The sequence below is a fragment of the Spea bombifrons genome, chromosome 12, assembly GCF_027358695.1.
Source record: "Spea bombifrons isolate aSpeBom1 chromosome 12, aSpeBom1.2.pri, whole genome shotgun sequence".
Lineage (NCBI taxonomy): Eukaryota > Metazoa > Chordata > Amphibia > Anura > Pelobatidae > Spea > Spea bombifrons.
In genome coordinates this window covers 29,081,873-29,105,747 of record NC_071098.1, presented here as the reverse complement: position 1 = coordinate 29,105,747, position 23,875 = coordinate 29,081,873, and the positions used below count along the sequence as shown (strand labels likewise).

The window sequence follows — 23,875 nt, the reverse complement described above, 5'->3', positions numbered from 1 at the left end:
ATAGGGATTCGGCTCCGACAGACTCGCCAAAATGCTGCGTTCCTAAGAGAATAGTTAGATTGCCTTGGAGCTCGCACCTGTAAGGTAGTAAATTCATAAGTTTTACATAGGGTGCATACCTGCGTACTATTATTTATACAAGAATGGTGAAGGGTAAGTAAGTAGCTGTGTTTACAAGCTGTTTTGAATGCTATTAGTCTTAAGGGCCATATAAAGGAGCAGCCTCCCAGCAGAAGTGGTAGAGGGTAATACAGCGTGGGGATTAAACATGCATGGGATAGACATACGGCTCCTGAATCTTAGCCGAGACCAACGACTGATTAAGGTTTGAGTCTTTACAGCAGGAGAAACGGGCAGACTAGACGGGCCGAACGGGGCCGATCTGCCGGAAGGTTCTATGTTTCTAAGATGCGTTCCATAGCAAATCCAACTCTACACTTAGGCGATAAACCCCAAAATATTGCTTTTCTGCTTTTTCAGGGTGTATTTCTAATGTGGTGAGAGATGATCTTTGCAAAAAGAGACCTCTGACTGTCGTTTCGGTATCGAAATTCTGGCCTTGGTCGAGCGAGACAAAAAAAGAGCAAAAATTCGGCAAGCAGGCCACGGGATCTATTCTTTTAAAATATTAAATAAAGTATTAAATTAAAACATTTCTATAATTTCAGTAACTCCTTTATTTGCTGTTTTTTTGGATTTTAAGGGTTACGTCGGTGACGGTCCAACTCTTGGCACATAATCAATTTACACTAAATTTCAAAGTTATCTGCAGATGAGCCAAACTCCATCAGTCCAGTCTTTATTGTCATATGGGATTGCATGACTGGGTTTCATTTTGGCAAGCATTGGCCATTTCTGCCGCAAAAGCCTAAATGCAGTTAGCTGGTTTCCATGACAACTGTCCTACAGTATAATAAAATACTGTCAACTAAATTCGCCGCGAAACTCTACGCTTTCTTCCTCTCGTGCGTCAACTTCCGCCACACGCAACATGGCGCGCCTGTGCGCTCCGACGCGGGGACGTCACTAGAAGTCGCCATCCTGCTGTCAAAAGTAACGCCTGATCGAAGAGAAGGGGGCCTATCAGCGTCCCGTTTCCGTGGCAACACTGGCAGGCAGGGGCGGGAAATTTAGCAGGAAGAAGGGTGTTTGGCGGGAGAGTGGAAGTTCTTTGCTGCGACGGGAAGTAAGTGTGGCGCCTGCAGGGCTGCAGCAGTTTATAAGTCAGCACAGGATGTGGGCTACAGTGTCTGAGGGTAATGGCAGTGGTGGCTGTGCTTTGGGGCAGCAGGTTGTGTCAGAGCCGCTGGTCCTGGCTACCTGCATCCTAGATAGCACGAGCCACCGTATTTACACCTCAATGGTGGTGCATGTTACCGTATATCTTGTAATATTATAATGATCATTGTTGTCATGGTGACCTGTTCTTTTATATGACAACTTGATTTATAGTAATATCAGGTCCTTTGATAGTATAATAATTTATAGAAGTGCTAACTCTTTAATAATAAAGTCACAGGCTTTCGTATTATTCCGCCATTATATTTTCTATAAGATGTGTTGGTCGTGAAGCTTATTACGTGGTTCAGGAACGGAAATATTCATCTCCGAACGGCTAAATATTTAATGTGTTTATATGTTACCGGCTTTTATCATAATATGTTGGCGTTACAAAGATAAAAGTGTAATAAAAATATTTATAATAGCTATAATAATAATAAACGCCAGGTCTTTTTAATATGATAGAAGGTAGTTAATCTGTATATGTCAATCAGCCATGCCCAGGTTTAGAACTGATATATAATATATATATATGTATAACATATACAGTATATACTCACAGATACTCCTTTTATGTTTACAGGAAAAGTTTATAAAACACATAAAAAAAAACCCAAAATAAATAAAAATTGTCTTGCCGTGGTGTAGCGTAGTCCTGGACCAGCCATGGGATACTCGGCAGGTACCTAGCGGGCCCCTGGGGCTCTCTTGAGTTTCTGCGGGTCTGTATTAATTTTGCCTATAGGCTGGTGGGCTTCTTAACGCCCTAGGAAATTTTTTGGGGGGTCCTGCTGACCCCCCCTAGTTAAATACGTCCTGTTGGGGTGTTTTTGTTGCCCGGCTGGGTAACTGTCATTTCCGCGGCCTTGAGTATATTGAATGTCTGTAAGTCAAATATAGTTCAGCAACGGCTTGGAAGATGAGCTAACTGTGGCGTCCCCAACTCCAGTCCTCAAGGGCCGCAGAAGGGCCACTCTGCTTGAATGCAGACATGTCAATTGTGTTTGGGCAAAGACACAGAATTCCTGGCCCTCACGGACTGGTTGCTAGCATAAATTTCATTTTTAAAACTAATTTCTCGCTCTAAATCAATCTTCTCAGGAACGTCGAGATGGATTTCAAGCGTAAAAACGGGGGCCCTACGACTTCTTCTCAGTCTAAGAGGAAGCGGGGAGACTGGGACGATGTCGGCCCTTCGCAGTTTGAGGAGGAACTGGCCTTTCTGGACGAAGTGGAAGCCGACATGGCGATGGAACTGAGCGAAGAGATGCCCGTTGCTGATGTCCTGCCTGTCGGTGAGGAACTTTGTCTGATTTGACATCACTCGATGATGAGTTGCCTGCAATGTGATGTCACAACCACAAATATGAAAAGAGAAAAAAAAAGATAATCCAGTCCAAGTTGGGCAAGTTCTGGGGCGAGAATAACGCATTCTTACAACGAATGAACTTTAATACAGACAGAAATAAAGTTTGCCGTTCCTCGTTTCCATTATTATTGCCTCTTCTCTTTCCCTTCTGCTCTCCCACTCCTGACACTTTCTTAATGTTTTTCCCTTCATGTCGCTCTTCTTAGGTAAACTTATCTCCGGAAACATTAACCCGAAGTGGCTGCGGCCGGAACTTCCAGAGGTCGATCCCAAAGTGCATCCTCTGTGCTTCCAGCAGGTTGAGCTGGATTACTATGTGGGTAAGTGCTTTTAGCGGAGGACCTGTGTGTGTGTATATATATACCTATACCGTATTGGCTCGAATATAGGCCGCACTTTTTCCCCCACTTTAAGTCTTTAAAGTAGGGGTGCGGCCTATATTCGGGGTCTAGCGCCCGACGCCCGGGACATGCAGTCCCGGGCGCCGGGCAGGCAGCGGGGTTAGGATACAGATCCCCCGCAGCGGTGCAGGGGATCTGCATCCTACTCCCCAAAACGCTCAGACAGCCTCCCCTGCCAGCACTTCCCACGGGGGGGAGTACCGGCACGGGAGGTTGTCTAAGCGCATCGTGCGGACCGTATATATGACAACATGTGTACACATATACATTCCCATCCCATTCTTATATTCATCACTGCATTCCTATTCCCTATATGTGAGCACTACCATCTTATGGTTTTTTTTTTTTTTTTTTTTTGTTAATTTATCTTCAGCAGTGCTAAAACCCCCCCTCCAAATTCCCTACTCAGAACATTTATGACCCTCTGGAGGGACACATACTTTTACAACATCTCACCCTCCCTTATCAGATCTGGGTAGTAAGCACCCCCCCCCTCTCCTGCCACACTACATTGAATTCTATGTGTCGTTTTGCTCAGATATGCTTTAGACTTGAGAAAGGGAGAAGAGCTCCCGAAAGCTTGTCATTCTAAAATTCTGTTAGTCCAATAAAAAAGGTATTATCACAAGATACTTATTCCATCTGTTATTTGATATTGACACCGCTGGACTAATACGGCTACAACCTCTACTCTACTATATATATATATAATTCTGCGATACGACCCTTGATCCGTATCCTTGCCTGTGTTTTCTGAGGGTCGCTCGTAGAGTTCCGATGGTGCAGAATTTTAGAACCTCAAGCAAATAAAACTGTATCTGTCGGAAAGGCGTTACCGATCCGTATGAGGACGTAGCGCTTGAACAGAATAGCCGGGGGGGGAATAAAAGTAAAGGTCACCCTAGTTTTTTTTAAACTGAATATGGCACCAGGTCGTTGTAGATACTCCTGGACGAGAAGGATGCCGTCACCGTAGATGGGTCGGTGTGTTGAGTTTTTGTGTATATTATTTTAAAAATTCAAGTTTCTATATGGAGGGAGATTTCCACCCCCAAGGGAAACATTATGCAGACGATGGGGAAATGGAGTCAGCCTTAAATCAGTCTCTGCTTCCCTAGGGACCTAAAAACCCACCTTATGTGGTTACCATGGAAACAGCCTCTGCTAGGGTCTGCGTGATTCATACGCCACATTACTTCATCTCCCTCGTGTTAAGTTGCTTATTGTTGTTAATTGGGTCAGGCAGCCTTTGTGAGGGGAAGGGAGAGGACTTAAGACGGAATAATACCGGCTCTGTCACAGGCTGCCACTGCCACACTAAGTGTATCTATCTCCAAAACTAGATGGTCAGAGGCTTAGATGCAATATAAGGAGGGAGGTAGGTAAGTGCAACAGGCTCCTGGCAGAAGTGGTAGAGGGTAATACAGCGAGGGGATTAAACATGCATGGGATAGACATACGGCTCCTGAATCTAAGACGAGACCGACGACTGGTGAAGGTCTGAGTCTTTACAGCAGGAGAAACGGGCGACTAGATGGACCAAAGGGGCAAATTCTCTGATTCCATTAAGAAAATAAAAGCAGCCAAGAGGTTATAGATTAACGGTAGGCCGGTGATCGCAGGGTTACGTTATGAAGGGGTGGAAGGCCTGGGGCCGGGAGTGTTCAGTGGCTGCTTTGTCCTCGATAAAGAAGGAAATAAAGCAGGTGAACGGATTATACTGATTGTTATTAAGATCATAGGGAAGCTGCATTATTTTTGTATCTTGCTCAATCTCTACCCGTTGGCTTCTGTCCACGTGAAGTGTGATTGCACACAAAGAAGGACAATGTTGATGTTGTTGCCCGGCGGAGGAATTCCCCTGGTCTCTGTTACCCCTGCATTTTCATTTCGCAGGGCACGGAGAGGAACTCGATCTGTTTGTTTGAGGAGGTGGACTGGTCCGATATCTTTAAAAGTCAATTAGTCAACGGCTGGCTGCATTCTATCATTATTCACCCGCCGTTCAATGTTTCCTGGTTAACTCTCCTCCAGTGTAAAGCATGTGGTTACTGGACTTGGGCACCGGCCAAGTGTTCGTCTTCGTATTCCACGAATATTTGCCCGTTCCTGTGTTCGGTTCGGGTGAATATTCGTGTACGTTCTTCGTGTTAGTTTTCGTTTTTTGCTGCGGTAACGGTACACAGCAGCTTTGGCGCCAGGATTTCAAAGGGCCGTACGAGCTCTTTGATGGCCTCCTCTGCCATCAACCAATGAAGGGCAGCTGCTTTTCACTGGTTGATGTCAGACGAGCCCGCGACGAGTCGCTTATACAGACTTTTAAAATCCTGCCGCTGACACCAGGCCTGGGGAAACCATTGCAGCATCGCAGGGGTTAACGGGAGCGGGGATCCGCGAATCCTTTCGCAAGGAGTTAAAGGTCCCTGCGAGGGACTCTATTGGTCTCCGGCAGGGGCCTCCTCTGGCATCAACCAATAAAGGGCAGCCATTGGTGCCAGAGGAGCTCCCTGTCGGCGACCAATAGAGGCGCTCGCATGGACCTTTAACTCCTAGATCCTCCCCGGACCAAGTTTTGCCGTCAGGAGTTCAATAGAGGCGCTCGTACAGACCTTTAACTCCTGTCGGCGAAACTTGGTCTGGGGAGGTTCCAGGAGTTAAAGGTCCGTGCAAGTGGCTCTATTGGTCGCCGACAGGGAGCTCCTCCGGCACCAATGGCTGCCCTTTATTGGTTGATGCCACAGGAGGCCCCTGCCAATAGAGTCCCTTGCAGGGACCTTTTAACTCCTTGCGAGAGCCTACGGATTCCCGCTCCTGTTAACCTCTGCGATGCTGCGTAGACAAGGTAGGCTAGAGGGGGAAGGGACCAGAGACATTAGTTAAGGGATATTAACGAAGACGAACACGAAGAATCTTTGTGTTGTGCGTCTGGTGTACGTTTTGCTGCCGCCATGCTCCTTTCTTGCATATTCTGCGTGAACAACGAAAATGCTCCCTTCGTGTTCTTTTTTCATGTTCGCCCTGATTACGAATGCACAAGTCTAATGGGTGGCTCGGGGGGCGCTGCGGTTGAGTATCTGTTTAGACCCCCAATGCTTATGCGCGTTGTTTTCCGCTGGCTTACTTGTAATGTTTTTCAGGGTCACACGTTTCCGGGATGCACGGAGCCATCCACGGACCTGCCCCCATCATCCGTATGTTTGGAATCACTTCCGAGGGGAACAGCGTCTGCTGTCACATCCATGGATTCGCGCCTTACTTCTACGTGCCCTGCCAACCCGGTACAGAACTGCAGGGACCTATGCAGGGGGTGCGATGGGGTGCAGAGCAATTTATTTTATGTATCGCGGCTGGAATTTAAATTTCTGTTTTCATAGCTGCACCTGTCACGTACGCTGTGAACGTTATTGTAAAAGCACCTGGGGCTGAATGTATTTAAAATAATAATTTAAGTTCACATTGACCGTATTTTAAAAAGGGTTTGTTTTTAATAGCGGAACAGGTGAAGGTTCTGCTCCTATTAATTAGGGAGATGGGATGAAGGATAAATACATAAAAAAAAATACATTGCTACTATAAGACTGATTTTTTTTTTTTTTTTTTTTTTTTTTTTTTAATTTTTTTTTTTTTGTATGTTGAGTTTGGTTTAGAAATAAATTCCAGCTTTTCTCGTTTTTAGGGTTTAAACAAGAGCACCTGAACGACTTCAAGAAAGAGTTAAACAGCGCCGTCATTAAAGACATGCGCTCTAACAAAGACAGCATATCCCAGGCGGTCCTGGCCGTGGACATCTGCATGAAAGAGAGTGAGTATCGGCTTCTGCTGCCGCGCTAGCCCGTAGTCCCTGTGTTCTGATAAACTTCTGAACGGTCCGATCACGCCTTGTTTTTGTAGATATGTACGGATACCACGGGAAGAGAATTATTCCTTTTCTGAAAGTTACCATGGCGTTGCCGCGTCTCATTGCGCCCGCCAAGCGGCTCCTGGAGCAAGGCTTGCGGTTTGGGTCCTTTCCCCACCATTGCTACCAGGCCTACGAAGCCAATATTGACTTTGAAATAAGGTATCGTTTTTTTTTTCCCGTGAGCCGGTTGTTTCTATCGGATTTTCTTTGCCTTCTGTTACAGTTCAGATCACACGCAAAATACTCAAAGGGCGCTTTTTGTGGTCATGACGGCTTCAGAAATGTTTTTAGCGTTGTGAAGATGTTTTACTTTACAGAGAGGGTGGTGGATAAGTGGAACAGCCTCCCAGCAAGAAGTGGTAGAGGGTAATACAGTGAGGGGATTTAAATATGCATGGGATCGACATACGGCTCCTGAATCTAAGGCGAGACCAACGACTGATTAAGCAGGAGAAACGGGCGATTTTTATTATTTTTATATATTATTTTGTGTGATTAAATTAAAAGGCAATTATGGGAAACTATTTTTTTATTTTAAGTCAAATCGTTCTCCCGCTGTTTCTTCTTATAGGTTTATGGTGGACAACGACGTTGTCGGGTGTAACTGGATCGAGCTTCCGGCAGGGAAATATAGAATACGGAAGCCGTCTTCGGATGGCGTCTCTTCTAAAGACAATCCCGGCAAGGTGAGCGGCTGCGACGGCCCTGGCGGACGCCCCAGCGGGAGCGGGAAAAAAGGGGTTTTTATTTAGACCGCCTGTGTCTTCTCGGCAGGTGTCCCTCGTGCAGCTGGAGGTGGACGTCAATTCGGCCGATCTCATCAGTCACCCTGCGGAGGGCGAATGGCAGAAGATAGCGCCGCTCCGTGTCCTGAGCTTTGACATTGAATGCGCCGGGCGAAAAGGTGACCCCCGAGATCTTTAAGCCCCCGGTTTTCTGTGTGTCTTCGCCTGACCACAGCTGGTTCAATAGGTCACTTTTTCTTCCGTGTCGCAATCTCCAGGTATTTTTCCGGAGCCGGACAAAGACCCCGTGATCCAGATAGCCAACATGGTCCTGCGCCAAGGAGAGAAGGACCCTTTCATACGCAACGTCTTCACCCTCGGGAAATGCGCGAGCATCGTGGGCTCTCAAGTACTCTGCTTCGAAAAGGAACACGATCTTCTTAAGGTGAGACTACTCTGACGAGAGCAGAGGCCACATATAGAACTCTGGGGAATTGCAGATACTAAGCTAGTGTAAAGCTAGGGATTTTATTTCCGGGGGATGTCTCCTGACTTGCCTCCATGCTGCAACATCTTTTTATTTTTTTCCTCCATCATACAGGCTTGGGCAGAGTTTGTGCGCATCATCGATCCCGATATCATCACCGGCTACAACATTCAGAACTTCGACATGCCGTACCTGATCAACAGAGCGCAGGCCCTGAAGGTAACACTCCACGCTTTTGGTGATTATTATTCTTATACTCGCGTTCTTTTGTAGCACCTGGACCAGCGCATGGACCAGTATTCATTGTGTAAAATGCACTAGAGTCCATACAAGATGAACTGCGATGTCCATTAAAAAGATCTAGTTTGGGACTTTATGGTGGATTTTGCGAGTGTTGATGGGTCTGTTACATGTCCCGGTTTTGTTGTCATGCTGCGTGTTTTCCGATGCTCCAAGGTGTCTACGTTTCCTTACCTGGGGAGGATCCCCACCATGAAGTCTGTTATCAAAGACTCCTCTTTCCAGTCCAAGCAGATGGGACGGCGAGAGAACAAAGTTATTAACACAGAGGGCCGGGTCCAGTTTGACTTGCTTCAGGTAACGGCGTGTGCCTATGTATAGCTGTGGTGATTATGGAAGGTCCGCAGGGAGGTATAGGTTTGGCACAAACCACTATGATCCTTTTATTCTGCTTTTGAAGGTTTTGCTGAGAGATTATAAACTCCGTTCCTATACTCTGAACGCTGTGAGTTATCACTTCTTGCAAGAACAGAAGGAGGACGTTCAACACTCAATCATCACCGACCTCCAGGTACTGAAACCCCTTCAAATACAGACGTTCTATATCTGTGATCGCTTCAGATGACTCAGGGAAAGCACACGGATTGGTTAGAAGTCTTTGTTGCCATTGCATATAGATGGTTAGACATGGTGGACGGCATGAATTTGATTTTCGGACAATTGTGGCCATAAATTCTGACCTGAAATATTTTTTTTTTCTTTTTCTTCTCAGAACGGCAATGACCAAACCCGCAGAAGATTGGCCGTGTATTGTCTGAAGGACGCGTACCTTCCGCTCCGTCTCCTGGAGAAGCTCATGTGTGTCATCAACTACATGGAGATGGCGCGTGTGACTGGCGTGCCCCTCAGCTATCTGTTATCCCGGGGGCAGCAGATTAAAGTGGTGTCCCAGCTACTAAGACAGGTTCGTGCTCGCAAGTCAGCAGAAGAATGAAGCTAATACCTTTTATATATATTATATATCTATCTATATACAAACAAAAAAAAAAACTATGTTTAAAAATTAGGCGATGAAACAGGAATTGGTGATGCCGGTGGTGAAGACGGAGGGCGGTGAGGATTACACCGGGGCAACGGTCATAGAACCCGTGAAGGGGTAAGTGCGGCGCATGCAAAAACCTACCGGAGAGGCTTCACGAAAGGGGGCGTATTCGCTAAGTCCCATCTCCCTTCCAGGTATTACTCGGTACCGATTGCCACGCTGGATTTCTCATCGCTGTACCCGTCTATTATGATGGCTCATAACCTCTGCTACACCACGCTGCTGCAGCCCGGCGCCATCGAGAAATACGGGTGAGCGTGTGGTTCATTTATCTAGCGGAGGATAGATTGAGATGCCGGTAGTTTAGACGTTTAAACGCGTGTAATAACTCCTACTTATCGTGCACTTGGCATCTCAAAGTCCGTATAGTAAGGTGGCATCGCAGGAAGGTTCTTTGCATGTCTGATGATTATTTCAGTGTCACGCTGTCCCTCGTTCCTACTTCTTTACGCAAATTGGCTGAAAGACACTTATTCTGTAGCTTGGGATAATCGTTATGTTGTTGCCTTTAATTGTTCAGCCTCAGTCCGGATGACTTTATCAAGACCCCAACGGGCGATCACTTTGTGAAGACAAGCGTCCGGAAGGGCCTGCTGCCTGAAATCCTGGAAAACTTGCTATCTGCCCGAAAAAGGTAATTTTTGTTATGATCCGATGGGTTAGGACGCCAGCTAACTTTATTTTGAGTTGAGGTTCTGTATTTAAGGGATCCTGCGAGACCCACGTGGGTAGCGGGTACCAAGTGAACGCGTTCTTTTGTAAAGCGATGATTTAAAAGTTGCCCTTGAGATGTTTTAAGGCTTTGGAGGCGTTGGGACGCGACGTCGGACCCTCGGACTTTGTTTTAACTATTCCGTGTCTGGCATGCAGGGCGAAGACAGAACTGAAGAAGGAGACGGATCCGTTTAAACAGAAAGTGCTGGACGGCCGTCAGCTGGCGCTGAAAGTGAGCGCCAACTCTGTGTACGGATTCACGGGCGCGCAGGTCGGCAAACTGCCCTGCCTGGAGATCTCACAGGTGAGAGAGGGCTGCCGAGAGCCCGTGGTATGTTCGCTCCATATATATTACCCCAGCCTATGAGATTGGGGAGGGTAAAATCCCTTCTTTGATTATTCAATACGTGCCAATCGCATTCAGGGAAAGTGCTCTAAAAATATATATTTACTGCTTCTACCCAAAACTCAACCCAGTCGTTTCTGCAGCGCAGCCGAATATATCTTCCTCTTTCCCCAAAGCGTCTCCTGCTCGTAAGAGGAGTTGGGGTGAGAAAACTTTAGTTAACCTTCGATTAACCCCCACGTCGTACAAAATATTTCTGTATCTTCAGACGTAGGAGATGTAGATTTTTAGGACTCATCAGGATTTTTTTTATTCTTATGGCACGCATCAGATTCTAGGTGCCAGATCTACTTTTGTCTAACCGCCCCCTTTACCAGTTGTCTGGATTTCTATTTCGACAGGTGGGTGGGGGGGTTAATTGCCACCGGGTGGGAATTCCCTTAATTCCCGGGCACACCGGCCCTCACCTGGTTGGCTCAGCACGTTGTTCATGCAAACTCTTAGACATTTTTTTTGGGGGGAGTGAACGCAGGAATTCATGTTTTGTGCCTCAGGTTGGTCACCTCTGATCTAGAGTTTTCGAGGTGGACTGTTAAAGGGTTAATCGGTACAGCCTCCGGGTCCCCGGCTTATTTAGAAAGTTCCCACGTACAGTCATTAGAATCCATAATTAGAAATGTCTGATTTTCCTGGTATTTTGAAGATAACTTCTCTTTTTTTTTTTCTGAAAATATGTAATGTTGGCAAATGATGAAATATGTAGAGTTCCCTTACATCATCGATCGCTTTTGCCTCCCCCCCCCCATAACCAGGTGTCTTTTGGCATTAAAGGGACATCCATTTGGGAGAATTAGTGAGCGAAGGAAAAATGACATCCAAATTCTTTTAGAAAAATTGTTTTATTTTTTTTATTTTATTTTTTTTTTATTCGCTCCAAAATTCACTGAACCCCATTTTTTTTTCCTTTGTGTTATAATTTGGCTTTTTATTTTTATTTTTTTGTGCATCGCGATATATATATATATATATATATATATATATATATTTATTTCTTTTTTTCTTTTTTTTGGTCGACGCGCAGATGTGCAGCCGGTGAAACTCGAAAACCACACTTTCATAACATGTGAAGGAAAACCAGACACATTTAGCCCATATCCTCCCCGGGTGTCGCAAGGAAGGACACGGAACCTTTCTTTCCACATTCCCGTTCTTGCCGTGGGGGCTGCGTTTTAAGTCGGCTTATCTCGTTCGAGCACATGTGTCGAGGGGACAGGAACCCGGGCTTGGGGGGGTTTAGGCCTTTCTGTCTTGCTTAACGCGACCCGCAAGAATTGCCCACCTGTTCGTTCGTTGCACCTTCTGCATCCCTCGTCTCGTTTCCATCTCATTAGAGAACGCGGGTTCTGACCCGTTAAACCGTTTGCATGACCGTCGATGCTTTACTCGCGTCGTCTGGCATTTTATGGGTTAAAGAAATAAAAATAAAAAGTTTGGGCAGCGCAGACAGAGTAGGCAGAGATCTCCCCGCGTCTCGATTGCTCAGAGACAGACAGTCACGAGAGAAATGCCACGAGAACGTTTGATTCTGTACCTCTGTCTAAATAACCTGCTTCCTTTCTTGTGGGTTTTCTCCCCCCCCTCTCTCTCCCCCCTCTATCTGTTCTAGAGTAAGCACCCCTTTTCTCTTACTTTACGTTATCGTATCGGGGTCTCGGGGGTCACTACGTGTAAAGAAGTGAGGATTCCCCCGTGTCGGGGAGGGTTGTGTCACTTGACCTGTTGTGTTAAGAGCCCATCACATGCCAGTGACACAAACCACCCGTCTGGTGCAGTGATGTCATAACGCATCTTATTAGTCATCGGACAGCTCAAAACAAATAAAAATGCAATTTCCTTCGGCGTCCAAAATAATGGACATTTAATGGTAGAAATGTTTACAAAATGAATGCAAACAACGTAACCGACAGACGAAGACATAACGGCATCAGCCGGACCCCCTGAGTCATTGGCGGTAGCCTAGTAAGCTGGCTGAGGCTCTGTACATGTTTCTGTAACACTATTAAAGGGCCACAGATGGCCCCGATAGCGCATGCGCTGAATACCTCCTGCGTAGCCCCCGAAGATTCTGCATAAATAATGACAAGGCTTGGAATCAGCGAGTACTTTATTTATTTTTATTGTAAGAATAAAGAGAGATGTTTTTGTTCCTCCCCGATCCCTCGCCTGTTTGTCGGTTATTGCCCAGCAAGTACCCAGTCCCACCAGTTACCAGCTCCGCTGGGCTGTTTGCGTATGCAAAGTGCGAGCCGCCGTTCGTTTGGAGTCTGCGTTACTTTTAAGGGGATTATCACCCATTTTGCATAATTTTGTTTATCTTCTAACAAAGGCGCTCGGCGGCGACGTGATATCGCTTTACGTTCTCTTTATGGGAGACGCGAGGAACCCTTTCATGTATTTATTTATTTTCATTCATATTTAATATAAAATCACGCGCCCCTTAGGTGGTATCTAATAAGATGCGCTCTGAGAGCATTTAAAGAAATGATTTGGTTGACCCATTGTCAGTGGAAGTAAAATCTCCCTCGTAAAGTACGTTTCTTACATTATCAAGAGGGTGGTAGATAAGTGGAGCAGCCTCCCAGTAGAAGCGGTAGAGGGTAATACAGCGAGGGTATTAAACATGCATGGGATAGACATACGGCTCCTGAATCTAAGACGAGACCAACGACTGATTAAGGTTTGAGTCTTTACAGCAGGAGAAACGGGCAACTAGACGGGGGCTGAATGGGGCCGATGTGAGTTTCTGTGTGATAATAGTTATATCCCCTACTCGTTTTGCAGAGCGTTACAGGCTTTGGAAGGCAAATGATCGAGAAAACCAAGCAGCTGGTGGAGTCCAAGTACACGATGGCCAACGGATACAAGGGGGACGCAAAGGTGAAAGGCGAGCCGCTTCATTTTCCAGGCCCCGGGAACCATGCGCCGCGTGCCGTCTCCCCCCTTAACACCCCCGTTAACTAACCCCCCCCGCGTGTCATCTCCCGTTAACCCCCGCGTGTCGTCTGGCAGGTCGTCTACGGTGACACGGACTCTGTCATGTGCAAGCTGGGAGTGCAGACGGTGTCCGAAGCGATGGAGATCGGCAGGGAGGCGGCAGAGTGGGTGTCCGGTCACTTCACACCCCCCATAAAGCTGGAGTTCGAAAAGGTCTGTAACTCGGGATCACTATTTTCCCCGTAAACTCTTGGCCGGGGTCTTCGGCTTGGCTTTCGGATCTAATCGTTGTCTCCCCCCCCCCCGTGTCGTAGGTGTATTACCCCTACCTGCTGATCAATAAGAAGAGATACGCCGGCCTCTACTTCTCCTCCAGTCCCGACACCCACGACAAAATGGACTGCAAGGGGATCGAGACGGTGCGCAGGGACAACTGCCCCCTAGTGGTCAATCTCATCAACACCTGCCTGCAGAAGATCCTCATCGACAGGTAGGGGAGACATATTTTTATATTTTATTTACGAACAGATTTATTTTTCTCTTTCTAAACTTTTTCTTCTTCCCTCGAAGAGACCCCGTGGGTGCCGTGGAACACGCGAAGGACGTCATATCCGACCTGCTGTGTAACAGGATAGATATCTCCCAGCTGGTGATTACCAAGGAGCTGACGCGGACGGCCGACGAGTACGCGGGGAAGCAGGCACACGTCGAGCTCGCCGAGCGGTAGGTTGGGACGGTGGCGGCCGCTTTTGTAAAGTTCTTCAATTAAAAAAAAAATATATATATGCAATTTTTATGAATCTTAAGTCCGGTATTGTGGTCCGGCTCAATATCACCAATATATTTTCATAATTACTGCTTCATAATTTCAGCTACTGAAATATTAACCCCTTGTTGGAGAATTTTGGCGAGGCGGGTGAAACGCATCATGGGTTTAGCACCCTTTTTTTAATTTTTAATTTTTATTTTTTTATATTTTTTTTCACCCCGCTATGCAGCAGGCAATGCGTAACCTCGGCAGGGCCTGCGAGCAGCGGTGTGTGACCGAGGGGAAACGCAGAGGTAGCTCGTCCCACCCAGGGGCCGCAGCTGTGTCTGTAACCGTCTTGTTTTGGAAGAAGAAGGTGGGGGGGGATAGAACAATGTGGAAAAAAAAAACACAGCAGGGCCGGAGATAAAATTGCATCGGCTTCCTGTAACAAATAAAGGCCGCCTAGCATTGCTTAATGCTTAGTCACCTCATTTATATTGCACTTCTTCAAATATATATTCTTTTTTTATTTATTTTTTGCTCGTAATTTTTTTTTTTTTTTTTTTTTAATAAAATTTATTCTGCATTTTTTGGCTCCAGGGAAATCTGAGAGCTGGGGGTAAAAAGCTAAAACCAAAATACGTAAAACCAGACGGGACCTTTTCAAAGTCTCCGTCCCCTTTGGGGGGGGGTCATTTTCTGTTTGCCCCCTTTTTTTTAGGTCATATCCATGGTAGGACTCTTTGGGTCTTATCTGCTACGTTATGTTATCCTATAACTCCGCCGCCGGCATCTTTGAGACACGTTCACAGTCTGAATATTAAGGTGGCCCCAGAACAGATCTGTCCAGCGTGTGCCCTGACGGCGGGTCCCGATCTTAAATCTCGGCTGGAGGGTCTTGTAACCTGTATTTGAAATAAGTCTTGTTGTGAATAAGAGTGAATAAGCATTTTTCCCCCTCCTTCTGCAAATACCGGGGTGGATGATCACGATATTTATTATATCGGGGGTCGCAGCGTCGTTATTTATTCCTTTACACGTTGCTGGTCGGACCAGGTGTTTCTGCCCCGATTCCCCCCTCCCTTCTGCGGTGGGATCAGCACCTTGCGCACCTTTGCTTTCCGCCCCCCTCGGTTTTTTCGTGTGGGTGGGGGGCCGGGCAGGACTGACGTTCCGCGCTGCTGGCTTTGCGTTTGCGGATTCCCCTGGGTATCGTCGATGCTGTACAGGCCACAAAAAAGTGTTTGTTTTTTTTCTTTTCAATTTATTTTTTAGCTCTTTTTAATAGAATTTCTTCCAAAGCTAGAAAAGCAAAACCGAGCATCTACCGACACGCCGGAGGGGATGTAACGTTCCAGGGTGGCCCTGTACTAACCCCACGTAGGGCCACGGGTATTCTTCTACATCCCAAATGTATCGCCAAACTCCTGAATTCGTTGTAACGGTTGCCATAGGTTACTGTAGGTTCGCCGGCTTTAGAACGAATTTAGTGAATGGAAGAAAGCCGGAGCGTTGGCCGATTCCAAATCTCCTAATAATTAAATAAAGAAACATCTCAACTTCTAATAAGTGTTTTTTTTATTTTTTTTTTATCTATTTTTTGTAATATTTTAAAGGAATTGTATATTCTATAAAAAAAAATTAAAAAATAAAACCTTTTTTTTGTTATACGTTAATCATTCGCTGTGACATTAGGTGAAAATACTTTCCTTAGTGCTGACTTGGTAAATTGACCTCGTAGCGGATTCTCGGAACCCGGTGCGAATTTAGTTAACGTGGCGAAGGGTCTTGGGACGTCTCCCTGTAATGAAGTAACGGTGAGCGCAGGAATGAGTGTTTTTGTTTTTTAACATTCTGTGCCTTTTGTTTCTTTGCGCAGAATGAGGAAGAGGGACCCGGGCAGTGCCCCCAATTTAGGTGACCGGGTTCCCTACGTGATCATTGGCGCTGCCAAGGGAGTAGCGGCGTATATGAAATCCGAGGTGAGTGACCGGTGCGGGTCGGCAGCGCCCCCCCCCTTCTGGTTAATGGATCTCTTGCCACCCTCGGCAAGCTGCGGGCCAGGGGGGTGCTATGAGATCTAGCGATAAGTGAGGGGTAACGGGACCTAATTACACCTAGCAGTACCTGCGGATGTTCAGGGACTCCTTGTGACCATCGTTTAACCCTTTGAGAAATGAGGGGTGTTCAATATAAATACATTGTAACTGTTTTTTTCTATGCGTTGGATCTCGCAGGGTTAATTACTCGCACTATCCTTTTATTCTTTAACCTTTTTTAAGTACGATTCAGAGGGAGGTAGCCCGGCAGTAGCACTCGGTGTGTGTTTTTAACGCATTCCAGCAGCGATCTCTTTTAGCGGCAGACGTATCCGTAGAGTAACGGCTTTCGGGGCGTCTGGGGTCTCTCGTGAATATGTCGGGGCCCCGTAACGAGATCCTACGGGGTTCTAAAGGGCCCGTTCTTTCTGGATCCGTGTTTTTTCGCGATCCGCAGGTAAGCCGTTCTGATTTCGCCGATGTCTTTGTCGCTCCAGAAACCAAACTGTATATAAATTCCGATTGGAATCCCGACTCGGAGCTTCCAGATTTGAGCAGAATATTCAGCCGCCGATCATAAGACTCTGAAGCTTTAATCTCCCCCGCCACCCGCCAGATGCTCTTCGTTCATTTGCATGCGGTCTCCAAAGAGATCATAAATTAAACATCTATGCGTTGGTCCCATCGCTGCTGCTCTAGAATAAAATAAATTCAATTTTAAAAAAGCCCGGATAATAATAATTAAAGCTACGAGACGATTAACCCCATACGGGGAGCCACGTGAAAACACGGCCAGTGTCTTCCGAATAAGAAGTGAAGCCGACTGGTGAAGCGCAGATTTCATACACCTTGGGTGAAAGTGTGTGTTTTGGAGACAGGTTGCACTTCTGCTTTTGTTGGTCTATTATTAATTCCCTTTCAGATGATGCTCTGGCAATGAAAGTGCTTCCCTCTCACCTCTCGCTCATCCAACTTCTGCAATCTGCCTGCTCGTTAATCTTTAGGTATTGTGTGCGATTCCACCCGTTCGATGGCGCGGAGGAAGCACGGAGCCCCTGGCCGGCTCTTCTCGATTCTCTTTAAATAGACGTCTTTGTTACTGAACCGTATAACAAAGGCGTTTTAACGAATATAATCGTATTCATTGCTTTGGTCAATAACCATAAGATAAGGTTTATTATTTCAATACCTCCTTTGATGCCTCGGTGAATGGAAATCCAATTGACCCTGTTGGGGCGAAATCCACATTTTCAGTGTTTTCCGAGGGGGGGGGGTTTCTTGTCATGTGACCTCCATTCTCTGAACCCTCGCGTGGCCAAAAGGTGACAGTTTCTGCCGATGGTGGAATAAGACAGGGTTGGAAGTCTGCCGGCGTTCCGTAGGGCTTCTTGCCTATACGCTGGGTTGGTGGACTCGCTTGTCCTGGTTGTCTCACCTCAGACTGGACTGTCACCTTCTGGCATGTTACGCCGACATGGTGTGACGTTCCTCCGGTACCGTACCCATGGAAAGCAACGATGTCCTTCAGCTGCTGCTCCCGTCAACCTGGCCCTAAAATGGACCGCTTGACCAACATGGAGTATCGCAGCTAAGGACGCTTGTGTGTTAGGTGGATGCATTCCTTCAGATGTTTTTGGATGTCCTCATCTCCCTAAGTCAATGTTTTCTGATCTCCTTGGATCATCGATGAGTTTCCACCGGGTTGAGAACGTTAACCCCATCGTTGTTGTTTTTTTTGTAGGATCCAATCTACGTTCTTGAAAACAACATCCCGATCGACACTCAGTATTATTTGGAGCAGCAGCTGGCGAAACCTCTTCTGAGGATCTTCGAACCCATTTTGGGGGAGACCAAGGCGGAGAGCGTGCTTCTGAGTGAGTACCGGCCTGTTCATAGCATGTACCCGGGAAGGCTTTTTCATATAATAGACTCTTTTCTGTTTAGCCTTCGCTGCGCCGGTAAAATAGAAAAGTGGGACTGAATATCGAGGAAGAGACACAAAAGAAATTGGGGAGAACTTAATAAAAAAACAGACGTCCCGGGGATTAAATGCTTTTAATGGAAAGAACCGACTGTTTTGTTTCAGAGGGAGAACACACGCGGTGCAAGACCGTGCTAACCGCAAAGGTCGGGGGCCTGATGGCGTTCGCCAAGAAGCGCAGCACCTGCATCGGCTGCAAGGCCATGCTGACTCACGACGGTAAGTCCGGGGCAGGTTGCCTTTCTAACCCCCCCCCCCGCGTTCGCTCTGTGATTGTCACTTATGCCAAGAGCTCAGGAGTCACTGACTGCACCGAGCGTGGGTCCGGACGCCGCGGCCCCCGTGAAGAAATTTAACCGTTCCCGAAAATGATGAAATCGCAGAGGTGACCTTCACAGACCGCCTGTCCGGGAACGAGCCCGGGACTTCTCTGCCCTCCGCCATTCATTGAGCTGCGATGAGGCGCGAGACCGGGCCGCGGCGTTTCATGCCAGCTCGGTGACCCACGTGACCTTCACACAGCCAAAAACGGTATTTTTATGAATTTTGTACCTGGGGCGAGGTTACGTCCGTCAAACGAGTTAGAACAATGAGGGCCGTCTGGCACGTTCTAGATTTCGGCCTTAGCGCCCTGGGAGTTAGATGGGTTCCCTGTCGCATCGCCCGGTACCCACGGCTTGTGTGTCTTTCGGGGGGGAATCCTTTTTAGTTCTCTTTAAAGTTTTTATTTATTTTTTTTATAACATAAACATAAATTCTAGAATAATAAAAATAAATAGGACCTCTTAAAAATGAATTAATTCATTAATAAAAATAATTTCTTGCGTCGCGCCTTAAATGGCGAGCGTGGGCGTTCGTTACCGGAATCCATCGCCATTTCTTGCCAAATGCAAGTTCCTTTTTTTTTTTTTTTTTTTTTTTTACTCAACCATTTTGCTGACCAGAGGAAGAAATGCAACGTTTAGCAGCTGATGTAACGCCCGAAAATCCAGCCATGAAAAAAGATCCCGAGTTTCACTTTGCAGCCTAGCGTCGTAGCTGCAGCTTCGTATGATAAGGGAGAGCAGTGGTGCGCACGTTGGGGGGCCGTGTCGTGGTGGGGGGTCCCCTACGTTGGTGTGATGTCGGGGTGTAGATTCAGACCCCGCAATGCCTTAATTAAGATTTATTGGCAGGAATTCTCGATGTCCAGAGTATGATTTATTGCGCCGTTGTACTTTGTAACGCGGTTTGGCGATCGGCGTACGCATAAATAATCACGTCCTGCCTGCACACAGAGCCGTCATAATATTACATTTTAACCATTTAGCGCACGATCCCAGGCACAAAATACCATAACTTTATCTGCACAATTATTCCTCCCCACTGGTTAAGTCACTGATTGGTTCAGGAGCCTTTTTAGGTTATTTGGCAACAGCCAATCACAAGATCCTCTCTAGTTATATGGAAGTGAAACGATTAGATAGACAGACGCTGATCCCTCCGTTCGGTGCGTTGGTTACAGGAGAGGACATCTAAAAAACAGTCAAAGCTACGGACATTATTATTATTATAATTTTATTATTTTGAGTAAATATTGCGGGCATTTCCTTTAAACCCCTGATCATATCCTGTCTGATGGAGGAGAACGCGTTGCCCCCATTTGCAGCATTATTAGGAGAAAGTTTTCACTTTTTATTTTTATATTAAGAAAACCAAAATTATATATATATTTTTTTTTTTTCTTTTGCTCCCAAACCCGCCAGCCCACATTTTTTTTAAAATTGCATTAAAAATGGCTTTTAAAAAAAAAAAAGTAACATAGGTTTTTATATTTCCGATATCTGGTAAGATCGCTTTGATTCAGCTGGCGCGCTGTAACTTCTTCCTAAATCCTGCCCGCCGTTCCGAGATTTCTGAGGCTACTTCCTCTTGTTTTACTAAATCCCTTTTGTATTTTTGGTGAAAGACAAATTGTTGCCGCGAACGTAAAACAAACTCCAGCGATTTCTGAACTTCCTTATTATTTATTGACATGCAAATAACGCCCCCCCCATGCAGAACACTTTAGATTTTCAGCTTGTGAGCCCCCCCCCAACACAAATATCTGGAACGCAATTCTTTTTCTTGTACAAAGCGTTTCGCTGCCGGCTTTTTCAGATGTTGTTTAAAGGGACCCTCTAATGTCTCCAACACCCCCCCCCTAGAGAAGTCCTCTGAGTTACCCCAACCCTCTGAATACCTTAATAGGACTTTTTTCAACATAAAAAATAAAGCACTTCTCTGATCTAGAAGCTGCAGCCCTGCTGCTGCAACTGCCCGACATCGGTTGCCACTGATTGGCTGCCTGAAGGGGACACCATGAGAGTTTAAAGGGGCCGCATGGCTATCGTATGCATTACAGTGCATATAACGGCCGGAGTGTCCCTTTACACACTAGATAAAGTAACACGGGGTATTTAAATGTTGCCGTCGGCCCCCGCCTTGTGTTTCCTGGGCTCGCCGTAAGACAGAAGGGCCGTATTCTGTTTATATTTACAGTAAGCTAACCGAGGCTGTCCTGCTAACGGTTGCATCTGCAAAAAGTCAGGAAACCATAGAGTTCATGGTTAGGACCCCAATCCAGGAAAACGCTGAGTGTGAAAATGGCTAATTTAGCCCCCGGTTTCACAATTACCCAACAAAGCAGAACTAAAAGCAGCGCGGAGCTATGGAAAGAGACAGCCCGCCGTGCTTCGTGTTCAGAGATCTGTTACTGACATCCCCCGTCTTCTGTCTGGGGGGGCTTCGGGCACCAAACCCGGGGGCTTCGTCCGCCATACATAAGGGGTCTTAGTCCAGCAAGTCTGCTCTTCTTCAATACTTTGGGCAGCGTATAGAAACACAAAAATCTCCATTCAGCAAGAAAAGTAACACGTAGAAAAGTGTAATGTTACGCAGCTATGTGTTTTTTTTTTTAATTTTGAGAACGATGTGCAGTTAAGAGGTTACCCCCCCCCCTGGAGCATGGTTTGATCCATAGCGTCCGAAGTGGATAACGGAGACAAACGTCGCCCGCAGCTGGTTTCAAGTTCCATTTCTATAGAAATCGAAAGTTGTTTTTTGTAAAAGCGCGTCTGAACGTTTATAGAATCCTCCTTTTTTATTTTTTTTAACTTCTTTATCTCCATGGCGACGCCATGGCGATTTAATTTTAAATCCAAATTTGTTTATTTCACAGGGGCTGTCTGTAATTATTGTAAGCCGAAGGAATCGGAGCTCCACCAGAAGGAGGTGAGAACGATTATATGGGTGGGTGCGGGGTCTTCACGGAAGCTGTATGCATAGTCATAGAGATGTGTGTGTTTGGTACACAATCTTCCGTTTAAGACTTTCTAGTTCTTCTCACCATCCGACGTTTTCTTTTTTTTTCTTTCTTTCTAGATTTTGTATCTCGGCTCCTTGGAGGAAAAGTTCTCCCGGCTGTGGACTCAGTGCCAGCGCTGTCAGGGAAGTTTACACGAGGACGTCTTATGCACGAGGTGAGGGCATGCGGTGCGGTTGGTGGAGTTTCCGGGAGCCGCGTATTCCTGCTTGAGGTCGAAGATTCCTATAGTTCTGAGCATGCCCCCCCCCCTGGGATTGTCTGAAATTTATGGATAAATGGCTTAAAAACCCAACTTTAGCACCCATCCTAACTTATTCCCAGTAATCCCCCCCCCCCATTGAGTTATCCCTCCCCTGTGAAGTTACTGATTGCTGTTTATTGGTTCAGGCAGCCTTAAGGGTTTGTAAATCATGTCCAATTGTGCCCTTTTTAAGTTTTTTTTGGGGGGGGCATTTTTTGCTATTTTCTGTGGCATATAGGTAACATAGCCTCTATGATGTAGTATTGTGACCCCCGACTCTAATAAGAACGCCCCATTGTCGCTCCGCAACTGTACATGAAGCCCCCTGATGGAGATGTCCCAGAATAGCTGAATCTCTCCTCTTTTTATTGTGCGTTATGACATCACTGCCTACTTCAGGCAGATCTTGTCTCCCCGTGTAAGACGCCGGCGGCCGCACCCCGCGGGTCACTTACAGCAGTAAAGCCCGTGATTTATCGTTTACGGAGCTGTCAACCTTGTGTGCAAAAACAGGCGCGTATATCTCGTCTGTCACCGGCAGATAACGGCGCGGCCCGCTTGGACCGGCGTTCTGCATCCAGCAGTCCGTTCGGGCCATACGTTCCCGTCTGTATCGCCCCGTTATCTGCCGCCTCCGACAGGGTTCCCAAGGGAAAAGCAAACGAAGTCCAGCAAACAGATAGGCGTCCGAGCCGCCGCCGCTCGCCAGCTGCCGGGGGCGTGATAAATCTCCCCGCGTCCACGTGCCTGCGTGTCTGAGATCTCTTATCACTGCCGGCGATTGCACCGCTGGGGCAATAGAAAGTAAGGCAGCCATATCATCCCGTGCGAGGCAGGTGCTCCATCGAGACGGCCGTTTGGAGACACCCCCCTTCCGAGGGCGCTTCGGGGGCAAAGGTCCGTGAGAACGCTCCTGACAGCTGGGATGCTTTATGGCCGGGTTTTTTTTTTTTTGTGCATTCGTTTTTACAACATTCATAAATTCAGATGAGAGAAGTCGGGCCGGGCGTTGGGATTTTTTATTTGTTCTAACGCAGCGGAGGAATTTCAGTTGCTGCCCGCTCGCCGTTACGTCTTCGGTCAGAGCGTCCGTGTGTCGGGCATCGGCCGGGGGGGGGTTATTTGCACGCGAGCGTCTTGTCCAGACCCCTCAAGCTGAATGCGGACCTCTCGGGTTACGGAGCTTCGGCAGACAAAGTAGAATCAAACGTGAATGCGTCGTCCTGTACTGTAACCCGGTCAGGACGATGTATAATTCAACGTGAGACCATGTCCATCATTTTCATTTAAACCCTAGCGGGAGGGTTACCCGCTGCCCCTTTCCCGAGTCCAAAGCCCCCCGCGCTTTAGAAGTTCCATAATATATCCAGCCCGTTATTCATTAAAGTTCCAAATGAGTTGCTTTTCCTTTTAAAAGTAACATTATGGAGTTTTGTTCATCGTTCCGTGGTTAGCCGTTCGCCCTGCTTGTGATAATACGGATCCGTTGAGCGGGGGGATACCGGTTGAAGGGGGTCCTCCACCTGTCTTCTTTTCGTCTGGTGATTGTTAAACCCTCTGCTTGCTCTTACAGCCGCGACTGCCCCATATTCTACATGAGGAAGAAAGTCCAGAAAGATCTGGACGACCAAGAGAAGTTGGTCCGTCGCTTTGGACCCCCGGTATGGTAACGCCGATTACTTGTTTATCTGGGGGGGGGAAAAACCAGCAAGACCCTGACGTTCTCCGGACGTTTTCCTTATGAAGAGTTGGGGCGGCCGTTTTCTTTGGGTCTGTTTGGCATCAGCTCTTCATGAGGACTTCGGACCCCCGGACTTATTGGACTCAACGACCCCGATCGAGCGGCCTTTTGATGAATAACACATTATTTGAAGAAGAGATTAGAACTCGGGCTTCCGTATCCTTCAAGACCCCGTTGGAAAACCCAAAACCGCCACCTGGAGTTCTTCTCCTGAAG

The 23,875-nt window shown here is 46.8% G+C and overlaps 1 protein-coding gene across 1 annotated transcript; it reads left to right on the top strand.

Annotated features, from left to right (window-relative positions):
* Positions 1-1,116: 1,116 nt before the first annotated feature.
* Positions 1,117-23,621, top strand: POLD1 (DNA polymerase delta 1, catalytic subunit). The gene is made up of 27 exons (XM_053451793.1): positions 1,117-1,186; positions 2,383-2,576; positions 2,857-2,970; positions 6,189-6,329; positions 6,728-6,853; positions 6,943-7,111; positions 7,524-7,638; positions 7,727-7,856; positions 7,956-8,122; positions 8,279-8,383; positions 8,621-8,761; positions 8,865-8,975; positions 9,177-9,368; positions 9,472-9,560; positions 9,641-9,757; positions 10,027-10,140; positions 10,377-10,524; positions 13,408-13,503; positions 13,636-13,773; positions 13,875-14,050; positions 14,131-14,283; positions 16,191-16,293; positions 18,092-18,224; positions 18,437-18,550; positions 21,531-21,583; positions 21,734-21,831; positions 23,492-23,621. Exons 2-27 carry the CDS (start codon positions 2,393-2,395, stop codon positions 23,586-23,588), a joined length of 3,324 nt encoding a protein of 1,107 aa, XP_053307768.1. The 5' UTR covers positions 1,117-1,186; positions 2,383-2,392; the 3' UTR covers positions 23,589-23,621.
* Positions 23,622-23,875: the final 254 nt, after the last annotated feature.

What these genes read in the sequence shown, in the direction of transcription:
- POLD1 (XM_053451793.1), top strand. Translation starts at nt 2,393, where the DNA reads ATGGATTTCAAGCGTAAAAACGGGGGCCCTACGACTTCTTCTCAGTCT. An exon ending in TCCAGTTTGACTTGCTTCAG is followed by an intron (nt 8,762 to 8,864) that starts GTAACGGCGTGT and finishes CTGCTTTTGAAG; the next exon opens with GTTTTGCTGAGAGATTATAA. An exon ending in GTCATAGAACCCGTGAAGGG is followed by an intron (nt 9,561 to 9,640) that starts GTAAGTGCGGCG and finishes TCTCCCTTCCAG; the next exon opens with GTATTACTCGGTACCGATTG.